This window comes from Ambystoma mexicanum, chromosome 9 (genome assembly GCF_040938575.1).
Source record: "Ambystoma mexicanum isolate Mex_15411 chromosome 9, UKY_AmexF1_1, whole genome shotgun sequence".
Lineage (NCBI taxonomy): Eukaryota > Metazoa > Chordata > Amphibia > Caudata > Ambystomatidae > Ambystoma > Ambystoma mexicanum.
In genome coordinates, this window is record NC_090931.1 from 801,522,106 (window position 1) to 801,543,898 (window position 21,793).

The 21,793-nt window shown below is 45.4% G+C and overlaps 1 protein-coding gene across 4 annotated transcripts in view; it reads right to left on the reverse strand.

Annotated features, from left to right (window-relative positions):
• The window catches only part of TFPI (tissue factor pathway inhibitor), a 337,344-nt gene that overhangs the window by 49,565 nt on the left and 265,986 nt on the right, over nucleotides 1–21,793 (reverse strand). For all 4 annotated transcript variants that reach the window (XM_069615771.1, XM_069615772.1, XM_069615773.1 and 1 more), the window contains 2 exons: nucleotides 9,145–9,324; nucleotides 485–577 (listed from right to left, as the gene is read on the reverse strand). In XM_069615771.1, coding sequence (XP_069471872.1) covers nucleotides 485–577; nucleotides 9,145–9,324 — 273 coding nt within the window. The remainder of the gene's footprint in view (nucleotides 1–484; nucleotides 578–9,144; nucleotides 9,325–21,793) is intronic.

Genomic DNA, 21,793 nt, shown 5'->3' on the forward strand with positions numbered 1-21,793 from the left:
GTAATTAGGGATCTGCCCCCATGATCCATAGCTAGTTTCTTCCTCAGGTGTCTAATCCTGCACTATGATCTTACGAAGGATCAAGATCATATGCGTTGCATGGCTTTTCCTAAGCTAAAGACTCTGGCCTACCTTAGGGCAGAATGTTGTGCCAGCCTTGTGACCCAAAAGACGATTCAGAGACCAGGTTCATACAAATTTCAAGCAAAAATCAATCAGGCTGTCAGACAGCAAACGTTTGCCAGGGAAGCTGTTGCACAGGACACAGCGTTGTATATTTGTGCACGTGTTTACTTGTGCTCTCTTACATGTCCTTCAGACACATCATGTACAATGCTTTAGTGAAACACCTCTTAAGGCCTACTCACACAGATATTCAATAGTGACAAACAGTACAATGTTAGGGCCTTATGATGTTAAAAAACAAGCTAATTGAACAACATTGATACCCTGAGGCAATGACTAGCAAAGATGCATAAAATACCTGAAATTCTTGCCGACGGCATTGGCATTTCGATTGGTGTGCCTATGTTTAATTGTTCAGAGATTTCTTGCTGGGCATTAGAAATTGAAGTCACTGAAAAGGGAGAGAATAATATATGTATTATGTGGATAATGCAGTTATACAAATGAATATCCATTGAAAGGCACAGGGACAAGAAACATTGTATCGGCGAACCCCAATCTAGTCCCATAGGCACCTGAAATGATATCCCCCTCGGCAAGGGGTAGGTGTGCTGTTAACACTGAACTTGTCAGGAATGTCTTCAAGGTGCAGCTTGGTTATTTGTATCTGCAGGTGAACATGTCTTCTTGGAGTTATCAAGTGTTATCTCATTCACATATTTGATTACACTTCTTTTCTTGCTGAACCTGATTCCGATGCACACTTGCAGTATTCTCTCATTTCTGTGAAAAGTGATTGCAATTGAAGATTTTAGGTGTGCTACCACAATTTAACTACTTAATCGACGGCATGAAGGAGCTGCAGGCCCTGATGAATCACGGCAACCTGATGTCAAAGTTCATTGTTGGGATCTAAAAATATCAGTGTTGCCATCTTCCAATCAAATTGACACTGATTAAAGCAGACCAGAGGGCTCCCGCTCAAATGCAGACAGCTGTAGCTGAAGTTGTGTTGTCTGCCTTTATGGTATAGCAATTCATTGACACGTATATTTTTATGGAGGTCTTCACTGGAATTTCAATAGTCCAATATTAGGCCCTACTTGCAACTGGAGTAAAATATCAAATTGTAATACTTTTCCGCAAGGCAGAGGAAGTAATTTCACATTTCCACAGTTTATGAGGTAGTTCCGCCACGGTAGTGTGCCTACACTGTCTAATGCAAATGTGATGCGGCTCATTTGAACCCCAAAGGATGAACATCACTACATGCAGCATTCACGCAGTAGAGACATCATGAACCGGTGGCTGTGGAAGAGTCTACTCCTAGTGGGAGTTCTCATGCCTGTAAGCCTCTTCTGTAGGCAACTGGTCATCATGAGCCAACCCTTGGCCATGTGTAGGAATGAGGTGAGGTATCACAGTGAAATATTTCCTCGTCAAACAGGGAGAAATAACTTTCTGTATTTCTGGTTTAAAGTCTGAATTGGCTCAATATTAAACTAGAACACACTAATTCCAATATAATATCAACAATTAAGTCCCAGTGGGCAAACACTACTCCACGATTGTATTTACAATCAATCATGCATGGGGCTTGAACTTTTAGACTACAGCTGCTGCATAGAGGAGGAGCTGAGATCAGCAGTATACAAGATCTGACACCTCTCACACACAATAGAGTACTATTTAAGAGAAGCGATGACTACTTTGATAAGAGTCGCAGCATGATCTAAACATCAGCGACATCCAATAAGATTTTAATGTGTCAAAAACATGCAACTTAACTCTGCCATCCCCTGGAACTTTCCTCCGTAGTAACACCCTATTACAGAATGCTTTTCAGTTTATCTGGTACTTTACCCAGAATGAGAGAGGTTTTAGTGGAGAAAGCTTCTGCATTCAGGAGACTCCCAACCCCAACTGTTGATCAGTGGTCAGAGGACCCTGTTAACTCTAATGTTTAAAATTAAACTAGTGCATCAATAGCAATTATGAACTCCCTCTAGCAGCCTCGCCAAAAAGCTGCCCATATGCATCACTAAGACTGCGCTCTCTGTGAACGAAAGGCCAGGCTTTCTTTAGCCCACCACGCTGGTAAGGTCAGCATTTATGTTCTGCAATATATCATTCAGATGGTTAATAAAGATATTAAAAACCTTACCCCATTCATCCGTGGGAAAATGTGGTGTTGGGTCTGTGTTACCATCCTAGGCAATAGGATTTGCAATGTATATTGTTGCCATTGTGGCAGAGGCATGACTGACACCCCAGCAGCCACTGTCCGCAGGTAGGCCTTGCTAATAAGGGGACCCCAAACTTGGCCTTTGGCATATGAATGTCAATGGTTGGTTAGTTTCTCGGAGGCCCCTCGTTGCATTTGCGAGAGGGGCATTCATTTTGTGTTACGCCCTTGCATGGTGGAGAAGCCATGCAATCTCTACTGGGGTGGTTTCCATGCCTGCTAAGTGCAGAGATTCAAACGGTTTCAACTGCTCTACTGGCTCAAACAGTTTTTTTAATGTCACTGGTGACAAATAAACTTAGGCCTTCTAAAGTGAAATACATTCCCTAAACAAGAAATAGAAACAAAATCACGTATCTAGCTTATCTATACTGACTCAGAAGCCCAGCATAAGAGAAAATAATAGCTTTAGGTAGACCGCAGCCCTTTAGAACAAGTTTGTCTTAGAGTTTTGACGGAATATCCATAAAGGAAAGGGCTATATCCTAACTAGCTTGCCACCTAAATACATTTTATAAAACAAAACTGTTTCTGTGATTTTCAGTGATGATTTAATTAAGCTGTTGGCATTTAATGCCTTTCATGCCCTTAGCATACATGCCAACATTTAGCAGCAGCTGGGAGGGAGATTCTCTCCAAGCAATTGTGAGAGTCAAATTTCCCCATTCGAATGCATTGGGATTAGAATTATTTTAGGAGGGAGGCAGTAACATATCAACATTTTTGTTAACCAGGTCGGGAGTCTCCTGCCTATATAGGAAGGGTTGGCATGCAGCGGAATTAGAATTTCCGCCGTATTCATAACAAGCGGGTGCACGCGAAGAATAACAGCAGTAATGGTAATTCCACTCAGAGAAAACAGAGTACATGGCGGAATTTCTCCACCAATAATCAGCATAATTACTGTTACCGCCATGTCGGAAATTCATCATCGCGCCAAAAGGAAGCACAGCAGTGGCCATTTTGGAAATCACAATCCGTCAAATATCAGGACATAGGAGTGCCATCCGAACCCCCACAAAATTGTAAAGATGTCAGGAGGAAATGGTAAAGCCAGGGTGCACAATATGAGGCTGTGGCACACTCAGAGGAATTATATGGGGCCCAAAACTGCAATATAAGCCAACAGCGGACAAATTCGATATGGGCAAAGATCAGGAACAAGGTGGCGGCCGTAGGCCATGTCCAACGTGACATGGAGAATATGAAGAAGCGACGGATTGACCTGAAGGCCATGGTCCAGAGCCTAATATCCATCCACCGATGGGAGAAGGCTGCCACTGGTGGTGGCACACTCAAACCACTGTAACTCACACCCTGGGAGGACATGGTTAGTGGAATTCTCCACATGGTCAGCATCGAGGGCATGGGTACGGCAGAGATTGGAGCCAGCAGACAGGGGGAATCTGGGGAGTACCTGAGTGAAATAGGGTGCCATAAATGGTCAACCATGAATGCATCAACAAACACACAAACTGCCATGCATGCATGCAACATCAACCCCAGCAAGCATACACAATCCATGTGAGGCGGCAGGCCCCACCGACATGAGCCAGTGAAGCTATGACACGGCTAACATGACACCCATGCAGGATGGGGAGGGGATGACATAGCGGCGTATCACCATTGCAATGCAAGGTAGAATGTGCAATGCCCCTCCACGTGTCACATCACAACCTATTTAGTTCTAAACATCACCAGAAAGAATCCCACCCTAGTGAGTTGGGGGAGGGATTGGGGATGCTTCTGTGTTTCCTCCAGGCTTAGGCTTAGAGGTTGATCACTAAGAACTCTGAATATACAAAGGTTTCGGGGTATCCTTTCAGATTTTCTCTCCCTTGGTCTATACAAGCTCCTCACACTCCTTACCTCCTTTTCTTAAAGGAAGTGCGGAAATATTTGCCATTGAAAGAGTGTGAAAAGAAGAGATCAGGCGTGCATGGTATGACAGATGATTTGCAGTGGACAAGTGTACATGTATCTACATACAATATTGCATGTACAACTTTTTTATCAGCTTATTCCAAAGAAAGGGTTTAAAATGGTAAAAACTGTATGCTTGGGAGACACGTGCCACTAGAAAAGGAGATGTGAGGTTGCGAAAAGGTCGTAAAATAAAAGCTGAATGAGCATTTAGTGCGCATTCGGCTTCGTTAAAAAAAAACAAAGCCCAAAATGCTGAACAAGGGGAGCAGGTGTTGCTGGAGTGTCGCCCCTCTCCTCTTTCAGCTTTATGCACTGCTGAAGTTGCGGAGGTGTCGCCTGCATACAATAAATGTAAAGCAGGGAACAAATATAAACATTCCGGAAAGCTTGAGTCCAAAATGTGAGCAAGTCGGTTTTGCTATTTTGTAACTCAAGCTTTTTGGAATGCGTTATTTTAACGTATATCCGTTGTAGACACGTGTTCAGGTTGCCCCGAGAAAAATGAACTATTGCAGGATGAGCTGAGTTTTTAATGGAGGGGCGCAATTGCTTATGTGTACCTGTAGACATGAGTGTCCCCCATGTTCCCATAAATGTAATAACATCTTCCTGTGCTTGGTATCGTCTCTCTTCAGCAAAGGAGCAGGTCATCCATTCTTTATGCTGCTACTCTGGAGGTTGCATCCTCTCATCGGGCCACACTCTGGCGAGGAGCAAGCATCATAAATATATACTAGAGTGTTCACTCAGCAGGCTGCTTGTTTGTGATTTGTGACATAATAGCTGTAGTCGAAAGTTGGAGCTCATTTCCTCTAACCTGATTAAATCATAGGAAAGCATAATCCAGTATTCCCATAATTTGTCTTTTGTTGTCTAAATCAGAGACCTTGATATGTGGCAAAACTGCTCTGATCCCACAATCTATACTGTGGCCGCCTGCCCTTGGAGCCACACCTGCCCCCTCCACCTCTGTCAACAATCTTGGATGCACCATGTACACAGACCCATCCCACTCCAAGCACATCAACTCCATATCCAGAGCCTGCCACTTCAATCTATGCATCCTAAAACAAATCTTTCTGTACCTCTCTTGCCCGCTACTGACCATTTTCATCTCCCACCTGGACTACGCCAACTCCCTCTTTCTTGGTCTCCTGCTAAGGAAACTTCAATGTATCCAAAACTCAGCAGCCAGACTGCTCCTCAGCCTCCCGCTCAGAGAACACATCACCCCTGGACTCAGAATTCTGCACTGGCTACCAGTTAGCCTAATAGTAACCTTCAAAGCCATGTGCATCACACACCGAACACGCCATCATCCAGGCCCTGAGTTCCTTCAGAACAAAATCATCCACTACCAGCCCCTCAGAAACCTCTGATGGGGCTCAGCTCTCCTCCTGGGAATTCCACTGCACCACTCCACCAGAGCTGGCATCTTGGCTTTCTATATCCTAACACCCACCATCTGGAACACTCTTCCTCTGCACATCCACTGCACCAAACAAAACCTGGCTTTGTACAGCATTATCCTGAAATCCCCATAAATCTCAAGTATATGAACTATCACCCCAGGTGGTGACGGCTGTGTTTGTGGTGTCACCAACCTTTTTCTCCAAACACCTGATGGTGCCGGCTGTGTTTGCGGCAGCCCGGAACACGTGCACTTTCATACACCTATCACGACCATGCCTTCCCTCAAGCACCACTGGCTGATTCACAGCACTCACATATGTAATGTCACAGAATTGATGAATGACTGCACCAAGCAAACCGACAGAAAACAGGCTAATCACAACTTAGTAGTAGAATCGCAGTGGTGTGATAGACCAACGTCACCCCCACTGCAATCATACACCTAACCCACCTAGAAGAATCTGGAAGCACAACCGATGCACCCCCTGGTGTGATTAGTTAAAGCATAGACTGTTGTTGCTGCTAACCGTTTTTATCACATCCGCAAGAACCAACAGAAGAATTAAAATACCTGAGTGGTTACCCTAACATCAAAGCACCAGCAATGGCGTCAAGGTACGTATAATACACCACTCCACTGTCCGCAGGCATGGCTAACCACACACATCAGTATACAGCAAGGACTAAGACAACAATTTAGTCATGCTGTTCACATAAATCCTCTGCCAATTTACACCAGACTACGCCTCAACACCTCTGACAGCAGAATGCAGAGCAGTCCTACGATAAATGTTGCCACGCTGAACACACAGTGAGTCTCTAGCACTGACCCCACCCCTACTCGTGTCAGCCCCCATCCACATGCCTGAAGACACAGGTTGCTTTTCTGCCGGAGCCTGGCCAGCCCTGCTAAGCCTTTTCGGCCAAATGCACACATGCATCATAACCATGCCTCAGGACCTCCAACCAAAAAACAAAGGGATTGTTTGGTCTTGCGGAATTCGACAGAAAAATTAATAGAATGAATCTTAAACAGATTTCAAATGGATGCCTGAGAAAGAGACATATTCAAAGCGACGTAACAACCGACATATAATCAATAGCAAAAACATTTGTATTAGTATTAAAAAGATAAAAACTATTGATCTGAATATTCTGCCCAAAATATATATAAAGCCACTGCAGTGAATATAGGAAAATACAATATCTGAAACCAAAGCATTCTGTGGTACAAACTACCCCACTGACAGAAAGCCGAGGAACAGAACTCGCTCCATGTGAAAAGGAATTCCCAGGGGAAAAGGCTCTGACTCTCAGAATTGCGCAATGTGGCAACATATGAATGAAAAGAATTTCAGTCAAATATTTTTAAAAAAATGTTTTTAGGTAGACATAAGATGCAACAAGACGGGAAAATATCTAGTTAATTAGCCTAAGTCTGTTGAATTAATCCAACATGGAATCTAAAGTCAATGTAAAGTGCATCAAAGATTATTCAAGTGCATTCAATCTATAATGCATTCAATCTAAAATCAGTTGAGGTGCATGGTCCTCCGAGGGTGTTCCCACTCACAGCGCATTCAGACTATAATAATGGTAAAATTGGCGCTAATCAAATGACTATTAAAGTAGAATACAATACAATGCAAAATAATGCTTCCATTTCCCCACATGGGCAGTACATCCTGGAAGTATTGGGGAGGAAGAGCTGTTGAGCTAGATGTGCAGCAATAGCCACAGTTAGTTGTACATTCCACCTACCAGGCTGAGCGTGCTACGCCAGGGACACCAGGTAAGTAGGTGAGTATGTTTATTCCATTACCAGATGCCAAGTTGTAGTCACAGGGACAACACTGGACATCCATCCAGCCCGCTCATCCGATCTGACACACTCAGAACACACATGCCGGTCATTCGCCCAACACTCCATGACCTTCCACCAAGATACCAACAGGCAGCAGAGGCACCCACAACCCTAGGCACAACCTTATACCCTCCTCTTTCCGCTTCAGTGGCTAAAGGCTGTCGCAATGGCACACATGGTGAGCTCCCTGAACACAACACACAATGGAATCTTAAGTGAATGCGATGCAACACGGGATGCAGGGTCTTATTATTTGGATGTAAGACATAAACCCTGAATCTCTACCCTATATGACCATGATTAGCCACCATGTTAAGCTCTGTCCTCACACAGCTACCTTTCTGCCTTGCTCTGCAGTTAAACCTATTACATATTTGAATGCAGTGAGCTGCGCTAACAAAGTTGTTGTATAACATCATCTGCACTTTAATGGTAATAGTAACATAGGATTGAATGTGTTCATGGGAAACAGACTTGAAATGTGAGAGCTAATTTCTAGTTAGAGAGGCTTTCGTTTCAGACCATTTGGAATGTAATTGAGGTAAGGTAAGTGAACCTATGTGAAACAACATGTTGCAAGGTGGTGCAATTATTACAAACCTGGCTCTTAATATCTTAAAGCCCTTATGTGGAAATTAAAGACACTGCTATGTTGCCTGAACCCATATTAGTAAGTGGTCTAATAGAATACATGACATCTTACAGGCTGGTTTTAATGTCCATATATCAATCGTGGGTAAGGACCATGGCTGACTGCACATTTGTACAACTGCACACCTTACACACAATTCCGATCCGTCTACACACACTGCAGAGACGGATCAGGGATTCAAAGCATGTGTGCATTGAAGGGCCTGGAAAGCTGGTACATGCCCAATTTTCCTGTTAATGCCACATGTGGTGATTCCGGGAAATGTGCATAGCAGAGATCTGTAAGGAAGGCCACCATGCCAAACATGGTTGCTGTCATTATCCCATTCGTTTTCTTGGATTGTGCCAGGGTTATACTGGTGCTGGAAATCTGGACACAATCCATGAAACTGAACCTATTTGGCCAGTGTTGGAATGGTGCGATCCGCCGGACTGGTAAATCCACGCTGGAACTCTGGTTTAGGGTTCACATGGGGTCTTCACATGCTGCCATGGAGCAAAGAATCACCATTTCTTTCCCTTTCCCCCTGAGGCGCAGCCAGGATTGCCTATCAAGTGGGGCCTGAAGCTTAACATCTGTAAATGGCCACACAGCGCTGCTGACTAGGCATTTACATATTTTGGGTGGGCCTTGCCCGCTCAGACCCTACCCTCTTTATGCCTCTGTTTCCCACACATCAACGCCAAAAAGAACGATGCGCGGAGGAGGGCCTTTAATTGCATGATGTGTTTCAACCATTAACTCAGCAATGTCATTTACGCAGACTGTTGGGACACTCTATTTTACTTTACTCGTTATTTCTCCAGCTAGAACCACTGTTTCAAAATACTTACCCACCATGGACTGCCCAAAGAAACACATCTATATGGTTTGCCACAATAATCTACAATCTCTTCATCTTAAAAATGAAACCCTTACATTGATCTTCACACATTAGCTGGCAGTCTTCCAAAGTCCAGAAGTTGTTGGCGTTTCCCAGGCATCCTCCATACTTGAACATCTCACATTTCGCAGAATGTTTGTTATAGAAGTAGCGAGTGATTAAGCCTCTGCATATTCCGGGGTCGTCCTCCAAAAAGCAGAACTCTGGCTTTTTTTCTAAAATTTAACGAGAAAAAATATAGGTTGCAAAATAATAATACCAACATTACTCTCAGTGATTGTTATACATAAGTCAAGGAAAAAAAAGGTTTTGATGACCTACGTCTCACTGACTACTATACCAACCGAAAAGATCCCTCGTGAGGTGGGTAAAAGAAAGACGCTGGAGGCCCTTCCGGCTCCACGCTGACAAACACTCTCGCGTCACAATGGCGTAGATCACCAAAGGGAACAGATATGCTGCGTCTAAAATCCGAATGCTTTAAAATGGCCGCTAGTCACATAACAATAACGTTGCGCATGTCCATTTTTCACAAACTGAGCAGTACGTCAACAAGGAGCGAAACATGAAAATAATCATCAAATCCATTTGCGAAGCATGCGCTGTCAACCTAATGCGCGGGAAATGCATCCACAATCGCTTAAATGCAACCAGTGAGTGCTGATGTGCTCAGGAATGGGCTGCAGAACTTCTGCTGTGAAACAGTGCCAGTGGCTTGAGCTTACCTGCTGTGCTTTCCATCAACTTCCTTCCATCCCTTGCTGTGGAGCACAGCAGGGAAGTGCGAAGTGTGTCTGTGCAGTCCTGCTGATCACACTATGAGCTAGGGCACACCACTATGCCACGATAAATAATGTTCAAATATGCTGTAGGTATAGTGTGTGAGTACAAAGGGAGATATGCTACATGACATGGTAATTGCCTTGAAGGGACCGCCAGTGCTAGCACGTACATGCTGTTTGTTCTCCTCTTTGCAATTTTCAGCATTTGCCAAATGGAGTGTAAAATCAAACACAGGCAAACATCATATTACACTTTGTTTTTGCATTCCGATTTGCAAAACTGTAAATGCTCCCTTCTACAGACACATGGTAGTCAGCATGTATAATGTATTTTCGTGGAATCCGCCTGCTTTTAGCAGATGCAAAAATATGTGGATTCCATCCGAATTCATTCGTTTTGCATCAGCACAGAAATATGCTGGTCTAAAACCACGAGGCATTTGAGCGTGGAGGAGGAACGCGACCTTATTCCCTCCATACCCCTAATCCGCCACTTAAGGCCTTTAAAATCCCCTGGAGTGTAAAAGTAAGGTGCGACTCATTTTTGCTTTTTTTTCCGGTGTACTTGTACAGTTCAGGGCTTAAAAATGATTATTTTAGTGCCTTATGACAATACCATAAAAACCATTACTCTCTGGGGAAAAGAATCGCTTTACAAAACACGAAAATAGAAGCTAGAAAGACACGAGGGGCCTCTTTACGAGTTAGGTAATGTGGTAAATCTGCCAGAATACCGCCCAACGGAATTACCCTTACCGCCTCTTGTTCCGTGTAATTACCACTGGATTACAAGTGGTGGTGGCAGAGTTAATCCCCATTGTCCATTGGGGCATTTTTGGTGGAATTACCGTTGCAGTAATTCCGCCGAATTTGCCAATTTTCAGCAGAAAGTGGGAGGCGTTACCTCTAGCATAATGCTGGAGGTAAATCCCCCACTCCAGGGCCATACTCGTAGTATGACAGAGCGGGGAAAGTGGCAATAATTCCGTTACAGCCAATTTTATCCCACACCGCCATACTCGTACTGAGCCCCATTGAAGGTATTTTGGCCTGTGCATACCCCTCACTGCACTCTAATATTTTCTAAATTACGTCTTCAGGAAAGTCATATACCAGTCCATTGTAGTTTACCTGGATGAGGTACTGGTCTTTTTACACTCCTTCCCGTTTTAGTAATAAAGAAGACTTTTTCTTTAATTATACACTCTAACACAGTGTTGATTTTTCTTTCGTTTATATTATTATATTTTGACGCTCGCTGTAAAAGCGCAAAAGCAACCACACATGTTTGTTATGGAGGCAAGATGCTTCCAGAAAAAGTCACAGCTCTGCAGAAGTGGCCACCACCCACACAAAATGAAGGCTTTGCAGAACATCTAAGGATTTGCAAACTTTTATCAGGGATGTATACCCTTCCTAACAGGATACTCTATATCAATGGATCAATGGGCTGCACAGGAAGCACAGGTGCTTAAGTCTCAAGACGTCCCTTACTACTGCTCCGAAATCGAAGCAAGCAGACTCATCCCTACCATTTACCATTTCAAAGCCTCGAACCGGGGGTGTTGCTATGTCTGGAAAAGATCCAGGGATACGCTAATGTCGGGATTGTAAGGACTCTGGGATAGCTAGCCTTTTGTTTGTAGCCCCTGAGCTTCTATCCGGGGCTACAACCAAAAGACCATGGACTATAGCCCCCGGACCTCCTCCTAGCAACACCTCTGCCTCGAACCATTCCATTGGGGAAGTATTATCTCAACTGCCATTTTATTGCGGGAAACTCACTTCTGAATACAATTACACCACGTGTAAGAAAGAATTGTTCACTATCAAAGAGGCCTGGAGACATGATGTAGAGCACGGCATTCCTCCTGCAACGATGTATGCGGACTATCGAAATCGAGACTTCCAGATTTGGATGCACACACTTCCTGGTTGACCACGTCGAATGGAGCTACAGAGTATACCTCTGAGATAACCTATCCAGCTTGCAACAGGCACCCTCAACAGGGAGGCCTTCGGACCTCAAACTCTTTCATCTGGCATCCATGTCACCTAACTTGTGCCGGCCTTGATAAAGACTACGGTCGAAACGCGCGTCGGCTCTTTGTTTCACCTTTTATGGCAAATGTGGCCAGAATGTGTCACGTGTTATTAAGTACATTAAAAAGCATGTACAGAAGCAACCTTTGACTGATGTGTCTACATTCTCTATCCACTTACATATACTTGGTACCCAGATAAACCCCACATGAAGTGGATAACCACGAACTGCCAGCGCCAACTACCAACAAGGCTTGTAACCTCAACCAGTTCCTGATTTCATAGTGACATAGAAGCTTGGAAACTCACCTAGACATATGTATTATATTGGATATATATTACCAATGAAGTCCTACAAGAGCAGAGGCAACCATTCATAAACACTGACAAAGTCATCTGACCTTCAAGAAGATGTGTTTTCCTGGATGCGATCAAGCATTTGCAAGACCCAGTACAGAGGAAAACATTCTTCGAAAAGGGCAGATTTCTCACAGCAAGAAGTCTTTTTTAACCTTTTTTATCATCATAATCCATGGACTACCTCTCAAGAAACCCAGCAACAAATCCTGAAGGGGTGCGTCAAGGCTAGTGCATTAGGGCACTATGAGGCTTGAAAACAAAACCACTTACTTGTTCATTAATTATGGTGACCAAACATGTTGAAGGATTTCCAGGAACACATCCAGGGATGTGAGTGAGATCTGGTATAGAGCTAAACCCACCCGGCACACCATTACTGTGGATTTTTATACTGGATCTTCACCTGATGGACATTCAGCCATCCGGGTTGATACGATTACCAAAAATGGCTCACTTCAGGAGCCTTCATGCATTCAATGGCCTCTGCTGCACTTCAAGCCAAACATCATGGTTTCTGAATGCTGAAGTTCTTATTAAGGTTAAGCAAGCCCTAAACATCAGCCAGTATTTGAGATACTTTTGCAGATCCCAAGAATATACACAATGTTATTCCTCTGTTAGATAAATGCTCATAATATAATACTCTGCACCATTACCAGCTGCACACTTTTTTTGTACCCAAACATGCCATCCACGTATGTTATCAGAAAGGGTCTGATATATCAGAGACTTACATACTTCCTTTGAATTGCAGCTGTCCATGCATAACTACCTTGCATCTGTAGGACAACACCCCAACAACCAGACCGAGGAAAAACAACCCACTAGGGAAAAAGGCCTGGTTGTCAACATGGTCTCGGCAGATAACTTCGAGTTCAGCTTGGTCCTTGCTAACAAAACAACTCTTTTCTCATTCCGGACATGCAGGTGCCCCCAACATGCCTCCCACTGTATGGGCATCATCCTTGGTACAAATCACACATCATGTTGTTCTCTGCTCCCACCTCTATCGGTTCCCCCTCCCAAGTGGTGGACCTGGTATCCCACTAATCAATCCAGTTCATGAAGGATGTAAGACTCATATTCCTGCACATCTGGTAGTTCAAATAGAGTGACCATCATTCTGGGGGGTGCAAGTGTCCTACATCTTACTTCATGTTTTGGTAACCCAGGACCTCTGCCCCGTCTCCCATGAGTATGGTCTTCTTACTGAGCCGCAACCCAACGTCTATTTGCCTGCACGCATTCCTGCCTAATTGTTCAAAAGGCCAAACTAGATACATTTATATGTGGTGTATGTGCATGTTCCTGGACGCGCCTGGGAATCGGAATGTGATAATCAAACAAGAGATGTGGCATCGTTGTTCTATGTCTCCAACATAGCCTACGAGGATCCAGGTCTGCAACATAAATTCATGTTTAACTATTGAGCACATGCAATGTATTCAACATAACACTATCGCAAAGCAAATGGTTAGTTCACCCCTATATAACCTCCCACTCCCATCAGTGGCTTCCACCTGTAAAGCTACTCCCTGCCCCCCGCATCACCATTTACGCATTCTCCATGTTTTAATATATTTTTTGCAAGCTAAATCATTTCGGAGGGGTGGTAATCTGAACGTGCATCCCAACACATCCATGGAGACCCCTTCCGTAAATCCGAAGAAAACAGCCATAAAGCAAGCAGATGTTAAGAGAAGACACCCAACAAAAAATGAAGTAGGAGACAAAGGGCCTCATTACACGGTAGGCGGAGAACCATGGCGCTATTAGCGCCATGGTTCATGCAGGTAAAATACCGGCACCGCCTTGGTGGAAAGGGGAATTACCGCCCCATTCCAAGGTTGGCGGGGCGGTAATTCCCCCTTCCACCATTGCCCTTCCCCATTCCCATTTTTGCCCCATAGGGCATAATGGGAATGGGGAAGGCGCTAATTACGGCACCGCAAATTGCGGTACCGTAATTAGCTCCCTGGGTCCCTTTGCGGGTTAGTTTTTAACGCCTGCAAAAAGCAGGCGTTAAATTCCCCAACCCGCAAATGGACCTCGTAGTAAGGCGGTAAGGATTTACCGGTACCGGTAAACCCTTACCGCCTACCGTGTAATGAGGCCCAAAGTCTTGCTGCTCCTGATGGATAATAAACTACCCAAGGCCACCAAGAAATTCAGAACACGTTTTATGCAGTATTACATCATTGAGACACGGATATTAGAAATAATCTTTCAGTTAACACTGCTTTGGCACATGTGGGTCATCCTGTGTTCCACACTGTCATACAGCAGACCCGGCAAACGTCTCCTAAATATCGTTTAGCATCATAGGTTGCGTTCGAAACCCTCTTTGAGACATATGAATAATATGAGGTAGCCAACATTTGAAACTCTCACATACAGTAGAAGAAGTTACAATATTTGGTAGATTGAGTAGGATGTAGGCCATGGGACAGAAAATGGGAATCATGGGAAAATATATATACTAAAAACAAAGAGGTGATGGCTGGAAGGTTTAGACTTAATCTTAACCACTGGCAATGCTCTGGGCAACCCTCCAGACCACCGTTCTTCGCCTGCCAAGCCATTACAGAAGGGAAAGACCATATGCAAATCAGGCTTGGCCCCACCCCAAAAGGGGCAGTCCAGCCCGAACTGCTAGGCCACATCCCTTCTGCACGAGACCACAAGCATCCCCAAACATGTTTCGCCCTTGTTGGGGCTCATCAGTGAGGAGTAGCTTGGGTCTCTAGGCCCAGCAGGCACGGGACCCACGTCTGGGCATACCCGTCCCACTCGGGGTGACATAGCAAAAACAAAGAGGTGATGGCTGGAAGGTTTAGACTTAATCTTAACCACTGGCAATGCTCTGGGCAACCCTCCAGACCACCGTTCTTCGCCTGCCAAGCCATTACAGAAGGGAAAGACCATATGCAAATCAGGCTTGGCCCCACCCCAAAAGGGGCAGTCCAGCCCGAACTGCTAGGCCACATCCCTTCTGCACGAGACCACAAGCATCCCCAAACATGTTTCGCCCTTGTTGGGGCTCATCAGTGAGGAGTAGCTTGGGTCTCTAGGCCCAGCAGGCACGGGACCCACGTCTGGGCATACCCGTCCCACTCGGGGTGACATAGCAAAAACAAAGAGGTGATGGCTGGAAGGTTTAGACTTAATCTTAACCACTGGCAATGCTCTGGGCAACCCTCCAGACCACCGTTCTTCGCCTGCCAAGCCATTACAGAAGGGAAAGACCATATGCAAATCAGGCTTGGCCCCACCCCAAAAGGGGCAGTCCAGCCCGAACTGCTAGGCCACATCCCTTCTGCACGAGACCACAAGCATCCCCAAACATGTTTCGCCCTTGTTGGGGCTCATCAGTGAGGAGTAGCTTGGGTCTCTAGGCCCAGCAGGCACGGGACCCACGTCTGGGCATACCCGTCCCACTCGGGGTGACATAGCAAAAACAAAGAGGTGATGGCTGGAAGGTTTAGACTTAATCTTAACCACTGGCAATGCTCTGGGCAACCCTCCAGACCACCGTTCTTCGCCTGCCAAGCCATTACAGAAGGGAAAGACCATATGCAAATCAGGCTTGGCCCCACCCCAAAAGGGGCAGTCCAGCCCGAACTGCTAGGCCACATCCCTTCTGCACGAGACCACAAGCATCCCCAAACATGTTTCGCCCTTGTTGGGGCTCATCAGTGAGGAGTAGCTTGGGTCTCTAGGCCCAGCAGGCACGGGACCCACGTCTGGGCATACCCGTCCCACTCGGGGTGACATAGCAAAAACAAAGAGGTGATGGCTGGAAGGTTTAGACTTAATCTTAACCACTGGCAATGCTCTGGGCAACCCTCCAGACCACCGTTCTTCGCCTGCCAAGCCATTACAGAAGGGAAAGACCATATGCAAATCAGGCTTGGCCCCACCCCAAAAGGGGCAGTCCAGCCCGAACTGCTAGGCCACATCCCTTCTGCACGAGACCACAAGCATCCCCAAACATGTTTCGCCCTTGTTGGGGCTCATCAGTGAGGAGTAGCTTGGGTCTCTAGGCCCAGCAGGCACGGGACCCACGTCTGGGCATACCCGTCCCACTCGGGGTGACATAGCAAAAACAAAGAGGTGATGGCTGGAAGGTTTAGACTTAATCTTAACCACTGGCAATGCTCTGGGCAACCCTCCAGACCACCGTTCTTCGCCTGCCAAGCCATTACAGAAGGGAAAGACCATATGCAAATCAGGCTTGGCCCCACCCCAAAAGGGGCAGTCCAGCCCGAACTGCTAGGCCACATCCCTTCTGCACGAGACCACAAGCATCCCCAAACATGTTTCGCCCTTGTTGGGGCTCATCAGTGAGGCAGGCGAAGAATGGTGGTCTGGAGGGTTGCCCAGAGCATTGCTAGTGGTTAAGATTAATTCTAAACCTTCCAGCCATCACCTCTTTGTTTTTTTTAAAATATATATACTTCCATCTTGTTCTAGGAATACCAAATACCATCAAGCATAAGCGCAGCACCCTGGGGTGGGGGCGAGTGTAGAATGGGGCATCCTGTTAGAGTTTGTCCCTCACTCTTACCCCTAGCTCCCCCAACCCCCCTTCAATTACCTGCAACCATCCTCCTTCCCCAGAGTTGGCAGGCAGAGTTGGCAGGCATAGCCAGGAAACCCCGGAACGATCCTGCCCATATCTGTTATCCATATGTGGGATGGTGCACAGGTCTATTCTGGTCCCTCGCAGGATGTATCCAGAGAAGGAGCAATAGGCGAATAGCACTACATCATCCTGTGCCGGATCTTTCATCATGAATCCTCCTAGTGCAGGGAAGCAACAGCACAGCCCAACCTTGTGGAGGGAACAGCCAAGCAAGGCTTAAGGTACAGTTCACACTAGGGAGGCAATGAGGCTTCAGGGGCTGAAATCCAGCCGCACTAATGAGGCAGTCCATGATGGAAAGCCATTGGCATCATTGGTTCGGATTCACATGCTTCAATGGGTATGAAAGCAAGATGCTTCAGTGGCTTGGGTGCCTTTGCAACATTTCACAGAAGCAGGAGCTCTTGCCATGTAGCAGACTATTCCAGATGAACAGCAAACATCTCAACTTGCTCTATCAGGTAGTTAGCTAGGTAATCAGTTACCAAGAGCATGTTTTGATTGAAATTCAAGTTCCATTCATTGAACTGCCCCCATAGGAAAAAACAGATGGGACGATCCCAGATATTAAGTCTACACCTTGGCACCAGCAAGACCCGCAGCCTCTTTACACCAGGACTGCTGACTTCAGTAGTCCAGCGGTGCACCATTCTCAGTGTCTTTTCCTCAGGAAGGTGTGCTTTGTCCTTCAGAATGTGAATGTGTTGGATTCTGAAAGAAGGTGCTACTTACTGATGGTTGGGGTGCCGTGCATCTCTGCTGCTCCTGTGGTCCTGAAACATGGCGCAACCTCTCAAGGAGAAATCTGATACAAGCTGATTCAGTAATAGCACACAGTGGATAGATGTACTTTGCTGGAATGCATTTATTTCAAAAGATATTAGGAGGGCAATGAATTAGGAGATGGAAGTCCTGGAAGGACCATTGATGATACCCTCAATAAAAAATGATGGATAACATTGTGCCTTAAACTTTAGCAATTTATAAGGAAATCATACCTTGCAAACATTTCCCAACAGGGTCCGATAGACCTATGCTATCTTAATCTTAAACCTTGAAGAATCGATAGTGTCTTCTCCAAACATAAAATGTTGTAGCTTTCCGGAATTAGTTTGTTGGAATTTCTTCAGTTTATTTGTCTTTACAAATAGTGGGAAGTTGTGAGGTGCATATTTTTCCAACCTGTGGCAAATGCTTGCTGCCAGACCTTGGACACAGCAACAAGAATGCAGCAGCACAATCAGAGCTAATCTCTGGTCCTCAGGCAGAGCATCCAATAGATTCGGCAGAAGCATACTGCAAACACACACCCGTAAACCCATGCCTGCCGGCTCTGGCCTGCAATGCTCCTGGACCAGCCGACAGTGCGGTAAGGGCACACCCTGGCAGAATGTGAGCAATACAACATAGCAATTGTTAGAAAGATTTCTCTTTCAGACAACTTTCCCTCCATATTCTATGGACCCCCAAACGTTTTGTTTTACAACTGACATATTTCAGCTTCACTTCCCTGGCCTTTTTGGTCATTTTGTTATGAGGAAACTAACTAGTCCTTCAGACTGTCAGCATTAGGAAACTATTTTTCCGTTTGTCTGTTTACATATCTGTTTGAGTAACTTTTTCATGTTGCATAAAGCATCTTTCAATGCAGTGCAATGGGGATACCTTTTTGTTATATGTTTGGCCTCTAACTGTGGCTAGTGTCCTAAACTGGCCATGCCACAAGATTTTCACTTGTTCTTTGGCCTTTTTCCTGCCTTGTCAGGTCAGGAATTTTCTTTTACGGTCATGCATTTGTTGCAGAAAGTAGTGGCTTTCGTAGGCTAGTGCATGGCGTGTTTTGGGACCTAGAAGTGGGTTGGGACTGTGTGGTCCCAGTCCACGTACTGGTGCAAGTATGTCTGGGTGTACATGCATGGGTCAGTCCCACTGTGGCCCCTGACTGGACCACTGCTAGTCTGCATGTATGGGGCATATGTTTCCATTGGAGGGCTGAGTCTGATCACTCACCTGAATTTGGGATAAGAAGAAGAGTCCTGCAGCCATTTCAACAGATCAGGAGAGGAGCCAAGTATCCTGTGTAGATGTGCAGACGAAGGAAGACCTAAGGATGAATCCTGAAGACGCCTGGCCACCATTCTTGCTGCTGTCCTGGTGAAGCTCTGCTAAACTACCTGATCTCAGAAGACCCTTGCTGGTGCTTTGACCCTCTTGACTGGTGGGACCAACCAGTCTCAATGCCTTCTCATGATCCTGCTGCCTGGAGTCTTTAGAAGTGTCCCTGGACCACCTGGTGGACTAACCAACTCTGTTTTGGGCTACTGCGCTAGAAGCGTTGCTGTTCTGTGTTTTGGCCTAGTACCTATGTGGTCTTCATCTAGTCCTACAAGTCACCTTCCTGTCAAGATTCAGCATCCCATCATTGACCGGTCCTGTTCTGGAAGGCTTCTTTTGTTCATGACTTCTGAGATGCCTACTGTCACCGTGCGCTGTGACTGTCACTGGAACCAGCCCTCCCCTGTCTGGTAGAATGTCCTGAAGAGTCCTACTGTGGTGCCTGCTGCATTTCTCCACTGGAAAGGGTTGGACTCAGCTCCTGGACCTGACTGGAACATTGCTTGCACGTGCAGCTCCTGGACATCTTCTACAGTGTCAGAAGGTGGGAAAACCTACCTCAGCGACCCCCATTCGACCTGCCAAGTCCTTGGGAAAAATCAGAGTACAGGCAGAGAGTAGTCGCAGTACTTACTGGTGCTCTTATCTCCTTCATAATAAAGTTGGTGAAGAACTTTGATTTATTGTTTTTTAAACAACTGTTGAAAAAGCACTCCAAAGGATAGGAAAAGTATTTTAATCACCTGTAAACCCCTTTTGTTGACTGCTGGAACCAATCTTCACATCCACAGGATCACTTCCTCACTTTTTCTCAACTTTATAAGACCTTTGGGCACAAGCACCTATTCAATTTAGGGTTTGACTTTCAAAGTTAGGGCTCATATTCCTGTGCACTGTTGACACAATTGCCTAACAACTTACCTTTCCTTTCAGGTATAGGGTTACCTAGGATGCATTGCATTGGCTCACCTGTGTCTCTATATATGTTTTATTCTTGTGGTATTTTGGCATTAACACACGATCTGGCAGGCTGGATCGGGTGTAAAGGCCATTAGCACCATGCGTTACCACAGAGGCAACTCGGGGTGCCAAAACAAAAAGGATTTCCCTTCCTACAACGGGGCACACGCGGCTTCCCGTTTTACTAAGGAAAATCCTTTCCCAACATGGCCGCCATGGAAGGGAAGGCGGGGCTCCGTGCGGAGCCCCTCTTCCCTTTCCATGGTGGCCGTTCTGCGCAGAGAGGAAAGTGCGATTGCGGCAGTGGCGAGGGCTGGCGCAGCCGCAATAGGGTAAATTGGGGGCAGATTAAAAATAAAAAAAAGTGGATAGGGGTCGGGTGGGGGAAATTGGCGGTGGGCGAGCCAGCCGTCAGGTGGCTTGGAACACGGGCTTACACCAGCGGTTTCAAGCCTGCGTTCCTAGCCACCTGATTGCCTGGCTCCCGCCACCGGGTGCTAATGTGTGATAACATTACCTGCTTGATTGATTTTTCTAGTTTGTGTATGGGCCTATAATAAGTACAGTATTTTTGTACTTACTGTCTAAGCGTAATCATTGTGTATTTCACTGTGTGGATTCATTGTGGACCCCCGGCCCCACTCACCACTCCTGAGACTTAGTCTTGACCACACTCCATGCTGCATCTAATAACAAGAATGAAAAATGGCGCCCACCGTGTAAACACACACGAACGCCGGATTATGGTGGGGGTCGGCCGGAGGAGAGATCCGTAGAAAAGCTTGAACAGTAAGTTTAAGGCTTGCACGCCTCGTCCACAATGAATTTGTTGCAGTCTAGTTGTTTGATATCAGATTAATTAGATGTATGACTTCTGGCGAGCACGTCTATACTAATTATATGGACAAAGACATTATCATGCATGCTTGATTCTTTAATGCAGAATATCACCCATTCCGGTTCATGCATTAATTGGTTATTTGAGGATATCACACATTGCGAGCCTTAAAAGGTGTAAGCTGGATTTACTCGAAAATCAATGTGTTGCACATTGTTTCCACATCATATCTTGATAAGTGTTATGCATTCTAAGCCCTTGCATGACGTGAAAGTTACCTGGGCTGATAGCGTGCATCAGGATTTCTTCATTGTCTTGTTAGTAATTATAGGTTTCTACTTAATGCATGGTTAGAGTGTGGGGGAGATAGTCCTTTAAGACATTGTCTAATGACTTTAGCAAATACTATTCGAAGAAAATATGGCACATATTGTCCTTGGTGTTACGAATATTTTGGGAATTATTGCTCAGGAATTGTTAATGTAAGTCCAGAGCTGGACAAATAAGACAGGTTGTCCCTTGTGATGTGAGTATGATGGCAATTATGTTCCAAAGCAGTACAGATGAATTGTATATAAGCCCTATCTCCAATTCCTTGTTGTGGTGGTTGAACTATGTAGATTGCAAATGCCTCTTAGAAAATGCGTGTGACCTGGCTTCAGGTCCCTGTTGAGCTCTGTTGGCCCTACATCTCTGGTTGGGAGCATCCATATATCTTCACTTGACACATCCTGTCTGAGTGAGAAACGCTGCACATGCTATGGATTTCATACTTATTGGATACAATTCCCTTTTTAGTTCACATAACATGTGATGCCTGAAATGGAATGCAGTTCAGAGAGAGAGAGAGATCTATGGTCGAGTGGACATTTCAGAATAATGTTATAGGTCCTGTTAAGTTACAAAAAACATTCACCTCGTGCTCTTTATTTAAACCTAGG